We start from the raw sequence: 17,604 nt of genomic DNA on the forward strand, positions 1-17,604 counted from the left end.
TCCAGGGAGGGGCTGAGGGCCCTTCATCTGACCCAAAGCTCCCCGCCCAGCTTGAGGGCCCCCAGGGAGCTGTGCGCGGCTGGGGAGACGCAAGGTGGCCGGCCCCACAGCCCGTGTGCAGGCGAGCCACCTCTAAGTTCTGAGGCCTGGCTTTTGCTGCTAGAGGCTCGGAGCCCCAGATGTGAGCCCTCTGCACCCCAGCATTCAGCCAGGGCGCCTGCTTGTGCTCCGTGAGGCTCCGGCCTCAGTCCGCTGTCCCCTGGGTGGCAGCTGGAAAGAGAGGGACGGGAGTGCTGGTTCAGTCTACACAATACCAACCTTGTCTGGGGGCACAGCCTCCTCCAGCTCACCCCCAGCTGTGTGGCCGGGGGAAGGAGAGGGAGCCGTGGGCTCCAAATGCTCCGGGCTCACTGGGCAGGCCCTTCTAGGCCCTTCCAGGCCTTTCCAGGCTGCCCGTCCTTTCTTCGGGGGCAGTCCACTTAGACCCCCAAAGCAGCCCGGTCTCTCTGCTCACAGGCCGGTCCCTGGGACCCTGGGACTCACCCGGTGTGGCACGGAGGTTCTGGCAGTGGCTGGGGTCAGCTCCCAGGTCACCTGGCTGGCAGGCGGTGGAGCCCCGCCCCAGATACGGGCCCTCAGGGGTGACCGTCGCCCCTTTGGCCTGTGATCTGCTGGAGGGGATCTTGGCTGAGGAACGGGGGCCCAGACTTGACTGAAAAGCTCCTCTGGGGGCTGGGAGGGGTTGGAAGACACGGGTGTAAGAGGCCCTGGCCAGGCCACCAGCTTTGGGAAGGGTGCGAGCCGCCCGGAGGCCTGGGTGCGAGCCCGCCCCTTCCCATCTCCCTCTCCCTCCAGGGCTCCTGCCGTCCACTCTCCGTCAGCAGCCAGAGGGCTTCCACACGTGCAGGTGGCGATGCCCGCTCCCACTTAACAGCCCGGTGCCCTTCTCAGGCCCCGCAGGCAGAGGCCACCCTCCTGGGCCACACCCAGGACCTACACGGTTCGCTCTGCCTCTTGCTAAGCCCGAGATCCCAGGAGTCTGGGCCTAAGCGGCTTGGGTGGGTGAAGGCGGGCTGATGGACGTCCCGAGGTCCCCGACAGTTGGAACCAGAAGCCCGGCCGGGGGTGGTGGACACGCAGGGAGGAGGAAGCTGTACCGCGGGTGCCCAAGGATGGACCTCGGGGGTGGGGGTGCGGCCGGGCCCCTACCTCCCATCCGGCCTGGCTTCGCCCTGGCTCGGAAGCCTGGCCTGACTCCAAGGCAGGTGGCCCCTCTGTCCCCCACTGGCGCCCGGTCTCCCGAGCAGCGCACACTACCCCCGCCCTGAGAGTGAGAGCCAGCGACCGGCTCCCAGCTGAGGATGGGGTCCAGCCCCGGCCTCCTGCGGCCCGTGAGCGTCCACTGCCCCCGCACCCCCGGGGTCGAGGCCCAGGCCCGGCACTCACTGCATTGAAGATCACACAGCTGCTGGGGGGTGGAGAAGTGCACATCGGTCCTCCAGCCCTGCAGGCGGAGCGGGGGCAGCTCGGTCAGCCCGCGGCCCCCTCCCTGCACCCCAACCGTGTCCCCCAGAGCGACAGCCTGGAGAGGAGCTTTGGGGGGCAGGAGTTCCCCTGTGGGCTGATGGCAGGGAAACAGGTCTGGGACTGGAGCAGGTGGGTGGGGGCGGGGTGGGGCAGCACCACCCACCTGGATGCAGGTGCTGGGGACACAAGCCTCGTCCCTGGGGATGTCCACGAAGGCAACCGCGGAGTCAGCCATGAAGCCACCCTGGGTTGGGAGAGGGGCAGGTCGCGGGAAGTGGGGGTGGGGGCAAGACCGGCCGTAGTGTGTCGCCGTGGCCCAGGGACACAGGTGTCACACACAGCAGAGCAGCCCTGCACCCCTCCACACCAGGCGGTCTCCAGGGAAGCCAAGGGGTCAACCACCTTCCCCAGGAAGGTGCCCACCCCGCCTGGCTCACTGAGGCTGGAGGGAGAGGCGTGGCCTGGATCGCTGGGTGGCAGGCAGGGGGCCACATCTTCCTTTGGTGACACAGGTGCACCTTGAAGCTGGCAGCGCTGGGCGAGAAGAAGGTGACCCGGAGGTGGCCCTGAGACGCGGCTGGCCGGACAGTCATCTTCCAGGCTGTGGGGTGGAGGGTTGAGGCCCAGCAGCAACCCCCCCCCCCCACCCCGCCGCCACATCCACTCCCCTTCTCACTGACCCGGCACCCTGTCATCCTGCCTGCCTGGCCACGAGGCATCTCTCGGAGCGCAGAAAAGGGCGTTATTTGCTGCAACCACACAGCAAAAGGCCCAGGCGCCCTCCCTGCCCTGCGGCCCCATGGAGAGCTCACCTGGGAAGCCTAGTCGTTCGAAAGGGCACCTCACCCAGAAGCCCCGGCTGGTGGAGAACTGCAGAGAGGACATGAGGGGTGAGCTGTGGCAGGTGGGGGGTGGCCGGGGCCTCGGGCAGGCTGGGCCTCCTCCCCGCAGAACCATTCAGCTGCACCCGCTGTCAGACCAGGGTGGGGGGCAGAGGGGTCACTGGGAGGCTGGACCCCAGGGCCGGGCAAGGTCTGGAGTGAGTGTGGCTGCACGTCCCCGCCCCCACGCCCCCCCCCCCCATCCCTCTGCCGGCCTCCCTGCTGCCTCTCCCTAAGCGCCAGGCTGGCTCCGGCCCACTCACCTTCAGGCAGAGCTGGGGCTGTGTGTCCACCAGCGGGTACTGCACCTGTGGGGGGGCTCGGGTCAGGCCCTGGCCGTCCGTGCCCACCCCCACCCCGCCCGGTGGCCACTCACCCTGCCCCGTGCCGACCGGCCGGAGTGCTCCAGCTCGTGGCAGAGGGCCCCTGGCTCCGGGCGCCAGCACAGGCTCACGTGGCCGCTCACGGGACAGGCGGGCTCCCAGCTCAGTGCCTGGCTTCCGGGGTGGTAGCGGATGGCGTCCCACAGTGCCTCTGTGTCTGCAGGGACCCTCCCCGGGGGCTCCAGTCAGCTGAGCCCAGCACCTGCTTAAGGGACTGCTGGGCCACGTCGAGACTCAGGTGCAGTTTCCCTGCGGGTCTCTGGGCCCTGGCCAAGTGTGTGTGTGCGTGCGTGTGTGTGTGTGTGTGTGTGTGTGTGTGTCCGTGTGCCTGTGCGGTGTCAGGGAGCAGAGCCCAGCGCAGGGTAACACTCCTCCACCCCCCAGAGAGCCGCTCTCGACAACACTTGCTTCTTCTTCCGGGTGAGCAGGGCCGGGGCTCGTGCACACGTGTACGCTGGGCGCGCGCACGCGGGCACACCCATGTCTGCAGATTCTGCCCCTGAAAGGGCTTGCTTGGGACACCCCTTCGGCTACGTGTTGCCCGAGGCACGCTCAAGGACCTGGGCCGGCCCGGCCCCCACCCTGCCAGGCACCTTGGACGCGCTCACCTTTCCCGCCCCCTACTCCACACCACGGGGCACTTGCCATTTTCGAAGGGACAGGCCTGCATCCGCACCGCGTCAGGGGTCGCAGACCAGCCCTGCGGGAGGGGCCGGGGTCAGCGCAGGTCCCGCCCTTCCCTCGTCTCCTCCCAGCAGTGAAGGCCACACGCTCACTGACCTCAAGGCACAGGCACGGCAGCTCTCGGCTGTAGGGCAGAGAGACGGCGCGGGAGACCCTGTTCACCGTCACCTGCAGCGGAGTGGAGGGCTCAGGGGCTGGGGGCCCAGTGGGTGGGCGTGGCCTGGGCTGGGACGGGGCGGGGCGTGACGGCCCGGGGTGGGTGGGGCCTGGGGCTTGTGGGGCGCGGCCCCGGGGCGGGTGGAGCCCGGGCTCGGGTGTGGGGCGGAACTTGGTCTGGGCCCGGAGGCGGTGTCCGAGGCCGGGCTCACCCGCACTGGGGCACCCACGTCCTCACAGGTGAACCACTTGAGGCAGAGCCGCACGTAGTAGTCGGAGTCCGCGGGAGCCTCGGGCACCTGTACCAGAATGACCTTGCGGCCGCGGTCTACCCAGTAGGAGAACTTCCCGGCTACAAAAAGGCGGGCGGGCGGCAGGTGGAGGCCACGCTGGGACTAGAGGTCACTGGACACAGGTCCCCACCTGTCCTGAGAGCCTCGAGGTGGTGACCCCTGCCAGCCCTAGGCACCCGGGGACCCATCGTGATTTCCCAAGTGGGGCGGGCAGAAGATCCCGGTGGGAGGGCGGTGGGTGCCCGCAGCAACCTGCGGGGCTTCCCAGGGGCTGCGGGGCTGTGGTCCCACCCGGGGAGGGGGCCTCACCAAAGCAGAAGGGCAGGTTCCTCCCCACGTCTTGGTCTCTGCAGTCTGCAAACGCATAGGCAGTGGTGGGCCCAGCCACTCTGTCCCCAGGAGCCGCACACCCGGGTGGGCCTCTGCCCACGTGCTCCACAGAAAGAAGTCCCGCCTCTCCAGGGAGGCCGTGACCCCGGAGCTAAGCCAAGGCGCTTGCTGGGAGCTGTGCAGCACGGGGCCCTGCCCCCGGCCTCGCGTGTCCCACCCCGAGTCGGTCCCTAGACGCCAGCGGCAGGCAGCCGTGCGGGGCCTGCCCCAGGGGCTCTCACCTTCCACATGGTATTGTTGGTCCAGCCGGACCCCACAGAAGTGGGGCACTGTCCTCAGCGTGACGTAGAGGCTCTGGGCCACGCTCACCTCGAAGCATTCAAAGTGCACCTGGAGCTGGGCAGGTGCAGGTGTGAGCCAGGCGCACCCGGGGTCTCCACCTACCCACCCCCAGCCAGGCCAGCCCCATCTGGCACAGCCGGAGCCCCGCAGAAGGGGTGCCCGTTCCTTGGGCATCGGGTCGGTCAGGTGTCGAGGGAGGGGGGGCAGCCCCGGGACAGCTGCTCCTGCCTGACAAAGGCTTGGGCTGGGTGGCCCGGCAGGAGTGGGTCAGGCCCTGGCCTCACCTGCTGCCCCACATGTAGTCGGCGGGAGGCCCTTGAGACCCGCACGCTCTGACACTGGGTCTCCTGGGTGTCGAGGCTCATGGAGCAGGCCTCCAGGCCCCGCAGGCTCTCTGGGTGAAGGGAGGGACCGGGCAGGGCTTGTCAGACGGGGCGGTGAATCCTGTCCTCCTCTCCTCTCTCCGCGATGTGCGGCTAGCGGGGCCGCCCTGCCCCACCGGGCCCGCCGGATGGTGGGGGCTAAAGGAGCCCGGAGCCCACCCCCCTCACAGTCAGCACACCCCGAGGCCTCTCACCGTGCAGCGTGAGGGAGGCCTGCACACGCAGGAGCAGGGAGCAACCGTCGTGGGGGGCACACCTCATGGCAGTGGACAGCGTCAGGGCCTCCAGGATGGACCTGGACATGGACGAAGGGGACTGCCGGCAGAAGCTGCTGAGAATGTTCCCTGAGGAGGGGAGATGAGGGTGAGTGCCACAGGGCTCTCCCCCCAGCACCCCGGTTAGGCTGTGTGGGCGGCCCGGCCTGGGGGGAGCCCTCGGGCTGCATGTCTGGGGAGGGGTCCTCACCATCTCGCCCCAGAGCCATCAGGGAGCTGGCCCCCAGTGAGTGGTGGACCCGCCCCTGAGCCAACTGTCTGTTGGGGATCAGGAGTGGGGCCAGGCCCGGGAGCAGGCCACACCTGAGTGTGGGGAGCTGCTGCCCTGCCTGGGGTGCAGGGGTGAATGGAGCCTGCCTTCCCATAAGCTGGCAAGCCCCGTCGCCCGTCTTCAAAGATGAGCAACAGAAAAGGCCTGCCAGGGGCCCCTGGGTCGTGACCCCGATGTCATGCAGCCTCGGGCTCTGTTCACAGGCCAGCGGCTGCCCTAGTGCAGGCAGGACTGGCCCGGAGGCCTTGGAGGGGCTGGGGCCGGGGCAGGCCCTGGGGCTGAGCAGCAGTCGTGGCCTTCATTTGGCCGGGCCTGCAGCTGGGGACTTGGGGGACAGGGGAGTTGGCCCCACACGAGCCGTGGAGCCCTGGGGAGGCCCGTGCCCCCCCGAGTCAGCGGCCCGGGTGCCCTCCTGCGTGCAGGGCTGTGGCTCGTCTGCAGGCCTGAGAGACGCCGTTCAGGCCTGGTGCCAGGTGAGGTGGAGGGAGTCGCCCCGAGGTGGGACCGTGTGGCCAGGGAGGGGAAGGTGCGTGTGCTCGGTGGGTGCTTCGGGGGCTCAGAGCCCCCAGGGTCCCCACGGGGCATACGAGGAGGACGTCACCGGGGACAGAACTCAGGGGAAGTGCAGGCGCCACAGCCCGTCAGACCAGGCTGAGGCGCTGACGTGCAAACCAAGGGGGAGGCGGAGGAAGATGGCGACCAGACGCCTCTGCGGTGAGACTGAGGCGGGAACGGGCGCTCCTCAAAGGCCCTAGCGCTCGAGGCCTGAGGCGCTGACCTGAAGGCACAGAGCGGCCATCTGTCCCCAAGCCTGGGGCCACAGGCTGCTTCTGCTCAGGGACCTCCTCCAGATGGAATGCAAGCAGATGGTCCGTGGAGAAGGCAGGTCTCTGCAGGAGGGCAGTGGCCCGACCACAGGGGCACGGGCAAACATGCTGCGGTAGGTAAGGCGCCGTGGAGCCTGTCACCCAACAGGGCCCATACTGACTGGCTTCAGAAACAGACTCCACGAGATCTGAATACGTCCATGGGAAAGAAGTCCAGCTCCGTGGATCCCACTGGGGCCAAGACGGAGTCACGGTGGTGAGGTTTACCCTCCTGCCTGACACAGCCTGGAAAACCAGACAAAATGTGTGGAGCGGTGGTTTCACGACATGACACGAGGAAGAGAAGGAGGGCGATGTCCTCGACACAGGGGACACATACGTGAGTTCTGCACATGCGCCAGTGTCTTGAGAGCGTTTTCAGGCTGTGGTGGAGGGAGGGGATCCAGGGGAGCCTGGCGCTCTCCCTGAGTCGAGGAAACGGGCAGAGGGCCTGGGCCGACCAAAGCACCAGCACTAGCAGGACGGAGTGTGAGACAGGAGAGAAGGCTTCGGAGAGAACCGCGAAGAACGTCCACCCTGCCAGGCACAGGTCAGCACACGCATGTGAGGGAACTACCGGAGGCAGGGGAGGAACCGGCCCAGAGGATCTGAGGGAAGAGTGTCCTGCACTCGTGCGGGGCCGAGAATAGTTCCTGTTCTCAGCCAGGCACTGGGTAGGTGCCACACACGCGAGTCTTGCCTCAATAGGGGATAATTAGCCTCAGACTGCTGCTCTCATCCCGCCCAACATGTCTTAAAAGCAAGACCCCAAAAAGTTTAAGCTGTTTGCGAGTAACTTAACTGTATTCCAGGAAAGCCTCAACAGTATTTGTACGAACAAAAATACATATCCGGCACATCACGGGGTAAAATTCACGATGTCTGCCATCCAATAAAAAATTACAAGACATGCAAGGAACCGGGAAAATACAATCTATAATGAGAAGAATCGATTAACTGAAACTGATACAGGTATTAGAATTGTTAGTCAAGAACATTAAAACAATTATTATAACTGTATTCTGTATGTTTGAAAAGTTAATTATAGACATGGAAGATTAGATAGATAGGTAGATAGATCTCAAATCCAACTTCTAGAGAAAGACTATAATGTCTGAGATGAAAAAATACATCAAATGGGATTAATAGCAGATGAGGTATTAAAAAAAAAAGAAGACTGGGGAACCTAACATGGCAATAGAAAGTATCCAAAAGTAAATGGAAAGAGATAATGATGATGATGGTATAACAGTAGAAGCATTGGCAGGACAACTTCAGTGACTTAATGCACGTGTAACTGGAATCCCCAGAGGAAGGGGGAATGGAACAAAATCTTGAAGAAGTGATAGATACCTCCCCAACTTGATGAAAACTGTAAACTCGCAGATCCAGGAAGCTTGGTGAGTGCCAAGTGTAAGAAAGATGAAAAAAATCACGAGGGGGAGAAGGTGTGACTACAACAGCACAAATGCCCAGAGGGCAGAAGTGGAGCTGCCAAGGGTAGGATCGTAGGCTATTTGTGAGGTGCTGCATTATCACTTGAAGGGAGACTCGAAGGAGTTAAAGATGTATATTATAAATGCGAAAAAAAAAATCCAAAAAACAAAACAAAAAAACACCAAAGCAATCACTAAAATAACAGTTTGAACTAATAAGTCAACTAAGAAGATAAAATGAAATCACACACACACACACACACACACACACACACATACACAGAGAAGTAACTAATAAGGCAGAACAAGAAAAGGTTAATGAAGAAGAGATGGAACAAAACACAAATAGGAAGAAGATCAATTAAACCTAACCATCTCGGGGCACCTGGGTGGCTCAGTCGGTTGAGCATCCGACTTCAGCTCAGGTCATGATCTCGCGGTGAGTTCGAGCCCCGCATAGGGCTGTGCGCTGACAGCTCGGAGACTGGAGCCCGCTTCGGATTCTGTGTCTCCCTCTCTCTCTGCCCCTCCCCTGCTCATGCTCTGTCTCTCTCTGTCTCAAAAATAAATAAAAACATTTTAAAAATTTAAAAAACCTAACCATCTCAATAATCCTATTAAGCGTAAATGTTTAATACCACAGGTAGGCAAAGATTTTCAGACTGTACAGAAAAGCAAGACCCAACTGTAAACTGCTTATAAGACATACACTTTAAATAGAAAGACACAAATGCAAAAAGACACAACATGCTAAGGCTAATCAAAAGAAAGCTAGAGTAGCTGTTACCAGACAACATGGATTTCATGGCAAAGAATGGGATATTATCAGGGATATTATCAGAGATAAGGATATTCATTTCACAGTAATAGAGGGAACCATTCATCAGGAGGACACAACATCCGGAATTGATATTATGCACAGAATACCATAGTTTCACAGTGCATAAAACAAAACTGATAAAACTACAGGGGGGAAGAGACAAGCCCACAACTATAGTTGGCGGCAATAGTCTTTCCTCTATACTTGACAGAACTAGCAGGCGGAAAACCGGAAAGAACAGAGTGACCTTGTATAGCACAACCTACCAGCTTGACTTGATTGGCATTTACACAACACCCCACTGATGACAGCAGAGTCTGCATGCTTTTCAAATGGAACATTTATCAAGAGAGACTATATTTTGGCACATAAAAGTCTTAGTACATTCAAAAGGATTCAGATCAAACCATCTTCTCTGATCAAAATGGAATTAGAAATCAATAAAATATTTCTGGAAAATTTCCCAATATTCGAAAACTAAACAATACACTTCTACATAACCCTTGGGACAAAGAAGACATGAAAAGGGAAATAAGAAATTACTTTGAACTGAATGAAAATGAAAAAACAACGTATAAAAACATTTGGATGCCTGCCAAAGATTCATCTTTCAAAGATGCTGGTAAGAGAATGAAAAGACGAGTCACCGACTGAGGGAAAATACTTGCAAATCATATACCTGGTAAGGAACTCGTATTCAGAACCTGTGAAGAGCTCTCCAGATTTAATAACAAGGAAACCAACAACCCAGTAAAGAGTAATATTGAACAGATTCTTCACCACGGAAGATAAAAGTGGGAAAGAAGCCCATGAGGAAATGCTCAACATCGATAGACGTTAGGGAAATGCAAACTTAAGCCACAATGAGCTAGTGTTACCTTGTAGAATGGCTCAGATGGAAAGGACCGACCACACCAAGTGTAGACAAGGATGTCCAGGAATAAGAATCCTCACACACTGCTGGCAGGAACAGAAAACGTCACAACCACTTTACAAAACGATTTGGCAATTTTTTTAGAAGGTAACTATACACCTGCTATACGATGCAGACGTTCCATGCCTTGATATTCACCCCAGAGTGATGAGAAAGGCTTGCCCATGACTGTTGATTGTGGTTTCGTTTTTAGAAGCCAAAACCTGGAGACAGCACAAATGTTCATCAGCAGGTGAGTGGGCAACCGGACCGTGGTGTAGCCATCCAGTGCAACGGGCTTTTGACACACGCCACACACGGATGAATCCACATATGATTACGCAGAGCGAAAGAATCCAGACACAAGAGTACCCACTGCCTGATTCCATGCATCTAAAATTTGAGACAATGTGAGCTAATCGCTATGGAAAGAAAGCAGATATGTGGTTGTCCATTATCCTGACGGAGGTGATGGTTTCACAGGCTTCACGTAAAACCTTAGCAAACTGGATATTTAAAATATATACAGTTTGTTTTAGGTCGGCTGTATGTCAATAACGCCGTAAAGCAATTTCCTCCTTCCTGTTCGTCTACAGTATGCACAAGAGGCAGGTGGTGTCCTTGGCGAGATGTCGTGCTGAGCTGGGCCCCAGAAGAGCGGGTTTCTCCCAACCCAGTTTAAATTTGTACAAGACCATGGGGCGCCTGGGTGGCTCAGTCAGTTAGCTGTCCGACTTCAGCTCAGGTCATGATCTTGCAGTTCGTGGGTTTGAGCCCCGTGTCGGGCTCTGTGCTGACAGCTCGGGGCTCAGAGCCTGGAGCCTGCTTCGCATTCTGTGTGTGTGTGTCTCTCTCTCTCTGCCCCTCCCCCACTCACTCTCTCTCTCAAAAATAAATAAACATTTTAAAAAGTTTTAATTTATACAAGACCAAAAGTGGGAAAAATAAGGCAATAATTTTTTTAAAAAGGCTTGGGGCGCCTGGCTGGCTCAGTTGGAGGAGCGCGTGACTCTTGATCTGGGGGTTGGGAGTTCGAATCCCACGCTGGGTGTAGAGATTACTGAAAAATAAAATCTTAAAAAAAAAAAAAGGTAGAGCCATTGAAAAGAAAGGCTCGTGGTCAGCGTGGAAAATAGTGAACTATATGGATGGAAAGCTGCTTATTTAAAAAAAAAATTTTTTACATTTATTCATTTTTGAGAGACAGAGCACAAGTGGGGGAAGGGCAGAGAGAGAAGGAGACACAGAATCCAAAGCAGGCTCCAGGCTCCGAGCCATCAGCACAGAGCCCGATGTGGGTCTCGAACCCACGAACTTTGAGATCATGACCCGAACAGAAGTCGGACGCTTAACTGACCGAGCCACCCAGGCACCCCGGACAGCTGCTTATTTAAAATAAAATGTCTAAGAGTAGGCTCTTGTCCCCAATTAGCTGACAAAATGGGGAGAGAGTATCTAGAGGAAAGGCGAAGAGATACAGGCATGCTAGACTATTTGTGGTGCAAAACCGGAAAACAAGACAGTCATTCTGTGGATATCATCGTGAACCCCAAGTCTATCACGAAGACCCAGGGAGAAGTAAACACACGTGGTCTCTAAACGGTTTTCAGAACTGCCGCAGGGCCTTACTAGAAGAAGGCCTAGCAGATGTATTTTAAAAAGCAGAAATAGGACCCCAAAAGGAAGAAGTAGTTTACAAAAGGGAACAGGGAGCACAGGAGTTGATCAAACATGATGGTGAATTCAAACGCATATTGACAAAGGAAGAGGAGGAGAAAGAAAGCTTCTGTGTGTTTAAAAACGAGCGGGGGTTCGCTTCCCGCGACGCGGTGGACCCGGCCCTTTGGGCCAGCCTGCTGCTGAAGACAGTGGCTGCTGGACGAAAAGCCGTACATATAAAAAGCCTCCCCAAAGCTTGTGAAAGGTGATGAAAGAATCAGGATCCTCAGGCCGCAGCCTGAGAAAGGGCAGAGGGATGCAGTGCACAGGAAGCCACGTCTGCTGAGGGCATCACAGAGCTGCCCCCGTGTCGCCCTGGGTGGGGGGAGCCGGGAGGGACACCCCAACCCTTGGCCCCGTGCGGCGGTGGCTGGTCTGAGCAGGCAGGGAGGAAGAGAGAGCTTCCCGCAACCTCTGGTGGGTTAGGGTGCTGGTTCCCAGCCCTGGTTTGCATCTCTAGGAAGGTCCGCGAGACCTCAACCCGTTTTTCAATTCAAAATGGTCCCGATGGCCCTGACCGTCAGGCACTACCCGTGGGTACCGCTCAGAAACAGACGTGAATCTGGTCTGGAGAAGCCCCTTCATCGTAGGCCTTGGAGAATGCCAAGAATCATTTCTCAAGGGCACTGAGCACACAAATTATTTTCTAAGTTTATTTACCTTGAGAGAGAGAGAGAGAGAGAGAGAGCGAGAGCCCTAGAGGCAGTGAGCACACGTGGGGGAGGGGCAGAGAGAGAGAACCCCAAGCAGGCTCCTCCCTGTCAGCGCAGAGACCCACACGGGGGCTTGAACTCATGAACCATGAGATCATGACCTGAGCCAAAATCAAGTGTTGGATGCTTAACTGACTGAGCCACCCAGGCGCGAGCAGACATATTTAAAGATAAATAGGCCAGAAAACAAAGTGCCAAGAGGGAGAACCAGCAGAAACAGGCTTTGGACAGCCCCCCAGACCCTTCCGGTGACAGGTACTTCGGATGTGAGCTACAGACCAACCATGCTGAGACAAGCTTGAAAAAACGTGCAGTGGGGGAAAACTACAAAGAGGGACCAAGCACATTCCAAAGAAACAAACAGAATTTCTAGAAATGAAGCCCACAGAAATAGAAATTAAAAATGCAACAAACGATTTTAAGAGCGGACTGGACCTCAGCAAACAGAGACTTAGAGAAGTGAATGATCACAGCAAATGATCCAGAGGGCGGCAGAGAGAAAAAAGGTGCGGGTGTGGTGTGTGGGGGGACACAGCAGACACATGAAGGAATGTGGAGAAAGAAGTAAAATGGCCAAGATGAGTCTGAGGGCATCCCAGAAGGGGAGGGAAGGGGCAGGACAGAGGTCACAGCTAGCTCTGAAAAGGCTCACACAATAAAGTAAAAGTCTCCCTTATGAACATGGTTGCAAATCCTAAATAAAATTTTAGCAACTTGATTTAATAATTTAGTAGACATGACCAGATAGGATTTGTTTCAGGACTGTAAGTGTGGTCAACATGAGGAAATCTATCAGGACAATTCACCTCATTAAAAGATTAAAGGAGAGGGGCGCCTGGGTGGCGCAGTCGGTTAAGCGTCCGACATCAGCCAGGTCACGATCTCGCGGTCCGTGAGTTCGAGCCCCGCGTCGGGCTCTGGGCTGACGGCTCGGAGCCTGGAGCCTGTTTCCGATTCTGTGTCTCCCTCTCTCTCTGCCCCTCCCCCATTCATGCTCTGTCTCTCTCTGTCCCAAAAATAAATAAAAAACGTTGAAAAAAAAATTAAAAAAAAAAAAAAGATTAAAGGAGGAAAACTATATGATTATCTTCACAGATGCACAAAGTTTAAAAAGAATGTTTAAAAAACTAGGAAAAGGAAGGCACCTCCTTGTCTAGATCAAGGCCGTCTACTTCAAAGGCCTCATACACCTAATATTTGATGGTAAGCCTTGGGAGTTGTTGCCATAAATATCAGAACTAAGACAAGGGTTCCCCATTTAACATTGTCTTGGTGATTGGAGCCAGGGCCATAAGACCAGAAACAAACAAAAATCATACGTTTATAAACTGTCATCATTTGTAGAATATGCAATTACTTATACATAAAACTTAAGAGACTCAACAGGAAATTTATTAGAAATAACAGAGGTGTTTTGTTTTGTTTTTTCAGAGAGAGAGAGAGAGAGAGAGAGAGAGAGCTGGGGAGGGGCAGAGAGAGGGAAGAGAGGAGAATCCTAAGCAGGCTCCATGCTGCCAGCACTGAGCCCAACGTGGGGGTCGAATTCATGAACTGTGAGATCATGACCTGAGTGAAATCTAGAGTCGGGCGCTTACCCAACTGAGCCACCCAGGCATCCCTGAAATAACAAAGAGTTTTTAACAAATGTGTTGGACACAAGATCAATATACAAAAACAGCATTGCTCTACACAAGCAAAACCAACCTGAAAATACAATAAAATAAGGAAACCGTTTACAGTATCCTTCTGCCTCTAAAGACCATAAATAAATGTTTTGAGGAAGACGTAAATAAATGGAACGGCATACCATGTTCATGGTTGGAAGACTCAACTGTGATGTCATTTCTGTGTCAAATTAAGTAATAAATTCAATGCAATTCCTATCAAAATGTGTAATGTTGTAACTAATAATAAATATATATTGGTCTGTGCCCATTATCTGGTGCAGAGATCCTAAAACCCTTGGAATTTCCCAAGAGATAAGAGCCTGGAAGGTGTCTTTGGTCCTTTATAACAAACCACTTTCTTTTTTTTTTTTTTTTAATTTTTTTTTAACATTTATTTATTTTTGGGACAGAGAGAAACAGAGCATGAACGGGGGAGGGTCAGAGAGAGAGGGAGACACAGAATCGGAAGCAGGCTCCAGGCTCCGAGCCATCAGCCCAGAGCCCGACGCGGGGCTCGAACTCACAGACCGCGAGATCGTGACCTGAGCTGAAGTCGGACGCTTAACCGACTGAGCCACCCAGGCGCCCCTATAACAAACCACTTTCAACCACACCTGAGTTTATGTTAATGAGGTAAGCCCCCCTAACCTGGGGGCTCTGAGGCTAAACTGATGGTCCAGGTAACATGGAACTGAGTTAACTGTTTGGTAATATTAAAAAATACACACATTGGAAAATACCTACTGATATTTTCAGTAAATTTGACAAATAATCAAAAATTCATATTGGAGGAGTGAGAGCGTATAAAATGTTAGGACCCTTTTTTTTAAAGCTTTTTAATGTAAAAATGAAATTTAGATACCGAAAAGCTCACCCCAAAAAACAGCTTTGTGAATTATTACAGAGCAGATGGCCTGATCATCACCAGACAGCCAGTCCCCAGCCAATCAAACCCCGTCATTCACTCCAGAACCAGCACGCTGACTTCCGTAGTAACGATTTTGCATTTCTTTATGGTTTGATCACACTCTTCACACACTATACCTGAGGCTTGTCCGTTTGTCAAACTTGGCTTAGCCAGTCTGTCTACATGTCTCCTCCCCTTTGCCGAGTCAGCCTCCCGGCCAGGCGCCCTCAGGGGTGCAGCCCAGCACCCGTCTTGAGGCCCTTGTATTCCTGGCAAGTCGGCAGCAGGACCCAGAGGTCCGGTTGCTCTCAGGGTCTAGATGTTTAGCAGGCTAGAGCTGGTGTTGAATGCCATCACAAGGAGGCATGCTGTGTCTGGACCTCGGCCACATGTGACGTTGTGACAGCGCTAGCTGTCACCAGCACTTCTGTCACTGGGAGACGCAAAACGGTGATCGAATTCTACGGTTTTGTTTCCACTTATGAGCTGGAACACCTACTTACGCCAAGGTGGCATTCACACAAGGCAGAATCAAGGCTTGATTCTTTCCTTTTATTTTCCCAGTTTTCAAGATGATGAATTGATTCCCTGTCCTCCAGAGAGGATGAAGAGTTCCTTTCTTTTTTTTTTAACAGTGTCATCATGAATACATGGGTTTACACATGGGTTGCAATTTATTGCAATTCTTGTTCTTTTTTTAAAGCTCAAATAATATCCACTTGGCTAACAGGGTCTTCAGGATGTCTCCCAAGTACCTTTGACAAGCACCACAGTCTTTGACAGCTTCCTTGCTCTCTGCTATGACAAGATGTCCCAGGTTCTTCCATACTCATTCTGCCCCAGACTGGGAATCAGCCCCTTCCCTCAGAAGCCCTGCCTGGTTCCCTCTGGTGGGAAATGGTATTTTAAGACCACAGTCTGGGCACTAGGGAGGCTCATGGCTATGCGTTGGTCACTGCTTCTAGAATTTTTCTGTGGAAAGAGTGGCAATATATCTATACAAATGTAAGTATGACTCACGAGGTCATACTTATGTCACCAATTCAGGGTAAAGGTTTGACTTCACCTTTTCCATATGACGTCTGCCTCTCCTTTCTTCCATGCTGAAATGTGAATGCTCAGGCAAACCCGTCCCAACTGTCGTGGGCTGTACGCAAACAACATTACAGGCGCAAGTCTTAGTCACGGCACCAACAGTCGGGATGATGAGAAATGGTTAAAAACATGTCTTGGCATATACTTTTCTCATCTTTCCCCACTCTTCATGGTTGTTCCCAACCTACATCATCAGAACATAAAGCCGTGACATTCCACACTGTCTGTCTTGTAACATACAGTCTCGGCCTCGCAAATAGCCGCGCAGGTAATTTATACACCTAATTCCCACGTTCGTCTCATCAGGCGGCTTGGCTGTTCCTCATGGGAACAGATTCCTAGCAGGTGCCTCATAGGGGCCCCTGGGGGAAATATTCCGGGTGTCCCTGCTTGCTGTGCTGTACGTGAACGTTGGCTGTTTTACTGAAATATACTTGACGCACAACATTGTGTAAGTTTAAGATACACAACCCGTTGATCTGACACATGTATACATTACAGTATGGCTGATGTGTCCACCGCACCTCTACTGGGTCACATAATTATCTTCACTTTTTTGAGTTTGGGATCATTAAGATCCAGTCCCTTAGCAAGTCTGATGATCGGAATACAACATTGTGGTAATATTCACTGCACCGTGCGTTACAGTTTGACTCTCCTTCTGGTGGAAAATGTTGAAAAGTCTGATCTAATATACTTTTCTTTCCACTGTAAGTTGTCTGCTCTTTTTGCCTACCTGCCCAAAAGATTTCTCTCTTTCTTTTTATGATCCAGTAATCTTACTAGAATGCGTTTTGGTGTTAGATATTCAGAATCCATATTCTTGGGTTCATGGTTTGCCTTTTCAATAGCTAGTTTCAAGAAAAAAACTTTTTGAAATCTTCCGGGAAGTGTAGTGCTTAGTATCTGTTCTGTGGCCTTGGTTTGCTTCTTCAGAAAGAAGAAATGCACATCAGCCGTATTTTGGACATTCTCTGCCAACCCACGACACATACCATCTATTCACACATCATTGTAACCTCTCTTTCAGTTCTTTATTTTTGTAAATTTCCCCTTTTCACCTTGTATCCCTTCTGGGTGTTTAATATCGGGTCTGTTCACGCAGGTTCTTCTACTGTAAGTCTTCATTTCTAAAATTATTTTTCCTTTATTTCTCATTCTGTGTGCTGTCACCTCGCTTCCGAGAATTTCTAACTTTGAAATAAAAGTTTACAGTTTGCGTGCCTTTCTGGTGCACCTCCATTGTCCGTTGGGACGTTGTTATATTCCTTGTACCCTTTTATGTCACCGTGAGGGGTCTGGCCTCTGTCCCTGACACCAGTTTTCCTGAGTTTCCCCGCAGGAGGCGCAGCTCCGGCCACAGAGCGCCCTCTCCTGTCGTGTTGGTGCAGCGTTTGGAAGCGGGGTGACGGTTTCCCCCCGCCCCCCGCCCCGTCCACGTCCTCTGCGGTCCTCGCTCTGTTCTCTGTTCGGCCTCGAGGGCACCTCAAGCTCCCCGGTGTGGGGCCGTCTCACGAGGGGTCCTGGCACTGGGGGGGCGCCGACACCCGGCTCCCGCCGCGGGTCTGGGGGCGGGGGGTGGGGGAAACAGGTGCGCCTTCCCGCTCCCGCCGCGGGTCTAGGGGCCGGGGTAGGGGGCAGGTGCGCCTTCCCGCGGGGGGTCATCAATGGCTGGGAGGCCTTGTGCCTGGGGGTGCCACAGTCCCCCATTCCTCCTCCGTGTCCACGTGTGCTGGCTCCGCAAAAGCCCAGCCCAAAGCCCTGGGCTTTGTGCCCCCGTCCCCCCACCCCACCCCCCACCCCCCCCCGCCATCGGGGGCGCAGCCGCAGGTAAGCCAGCTCACCCGCGGCCACGCCTCCGTGTCACCCCCACCGTCCAGTTTGCACCTGCGGGTTCAGGGACGCGGGCGCGCACCGCCACCGCATCTCGCGGCACAGGTGAG

The 17,604-nt window shown here is 54.7% G+C and overlaps 1 protein-coding gene across 1 annotated transcript; it reads right to left on the reverse strand.

The window, feature by feature from the left end:
• Positions 1–303: 303 nt before the first annotated feature.
• IL17REL (interleukin 17 receptor E like) lies at positions 304–5,300 on the reverse strand. The gene is made up of 15 exons (XM_032593807.1): positions 5,174–5,300; positions 4,881–4,990; positions 4,536–4,650; positions 4,234–4,278; positions 3,844–3,983; positions 3,572–3,643; positions 3,437–3,491; positions 2,785–2,948; positions 2,672–2,716; positions 2,340–2,397; positions 1,965–2,128; positions 1,691–1,771; positions 1,210–1,582; positions 544–732; positions 304–356 (listed from the first exon to the last, which is right to left on the reverse strand). The coding sequence occupies exons 1-15, from the start codon at positions 5,280–5,282 to the stop codon at positions 304–306; spliced, it is 1,773 nt and encodes a 590-aa protein (XP_032449698.1). The 5' UTR covers positions 5,283–5,300.
• Positions 5,301–17,604: the final 12,304 nt, after the last annotated feature.

This window comes from Lynx canadensis, chromosome B4 (assembly GCF_007474595.2).
Source record: "Lynx canadensis isolate LIC74 chromosome B4, mLynCan4.pri.v2, whole genome shotgun sequence".
In the NCBI taxonomy this organism is placed as follows: domain Eukaryota; kingdom Metazoa; phylum Chordata; class Mammalia; order Carnivora; family Felidae; genus Lynx; species Lynx canadensis.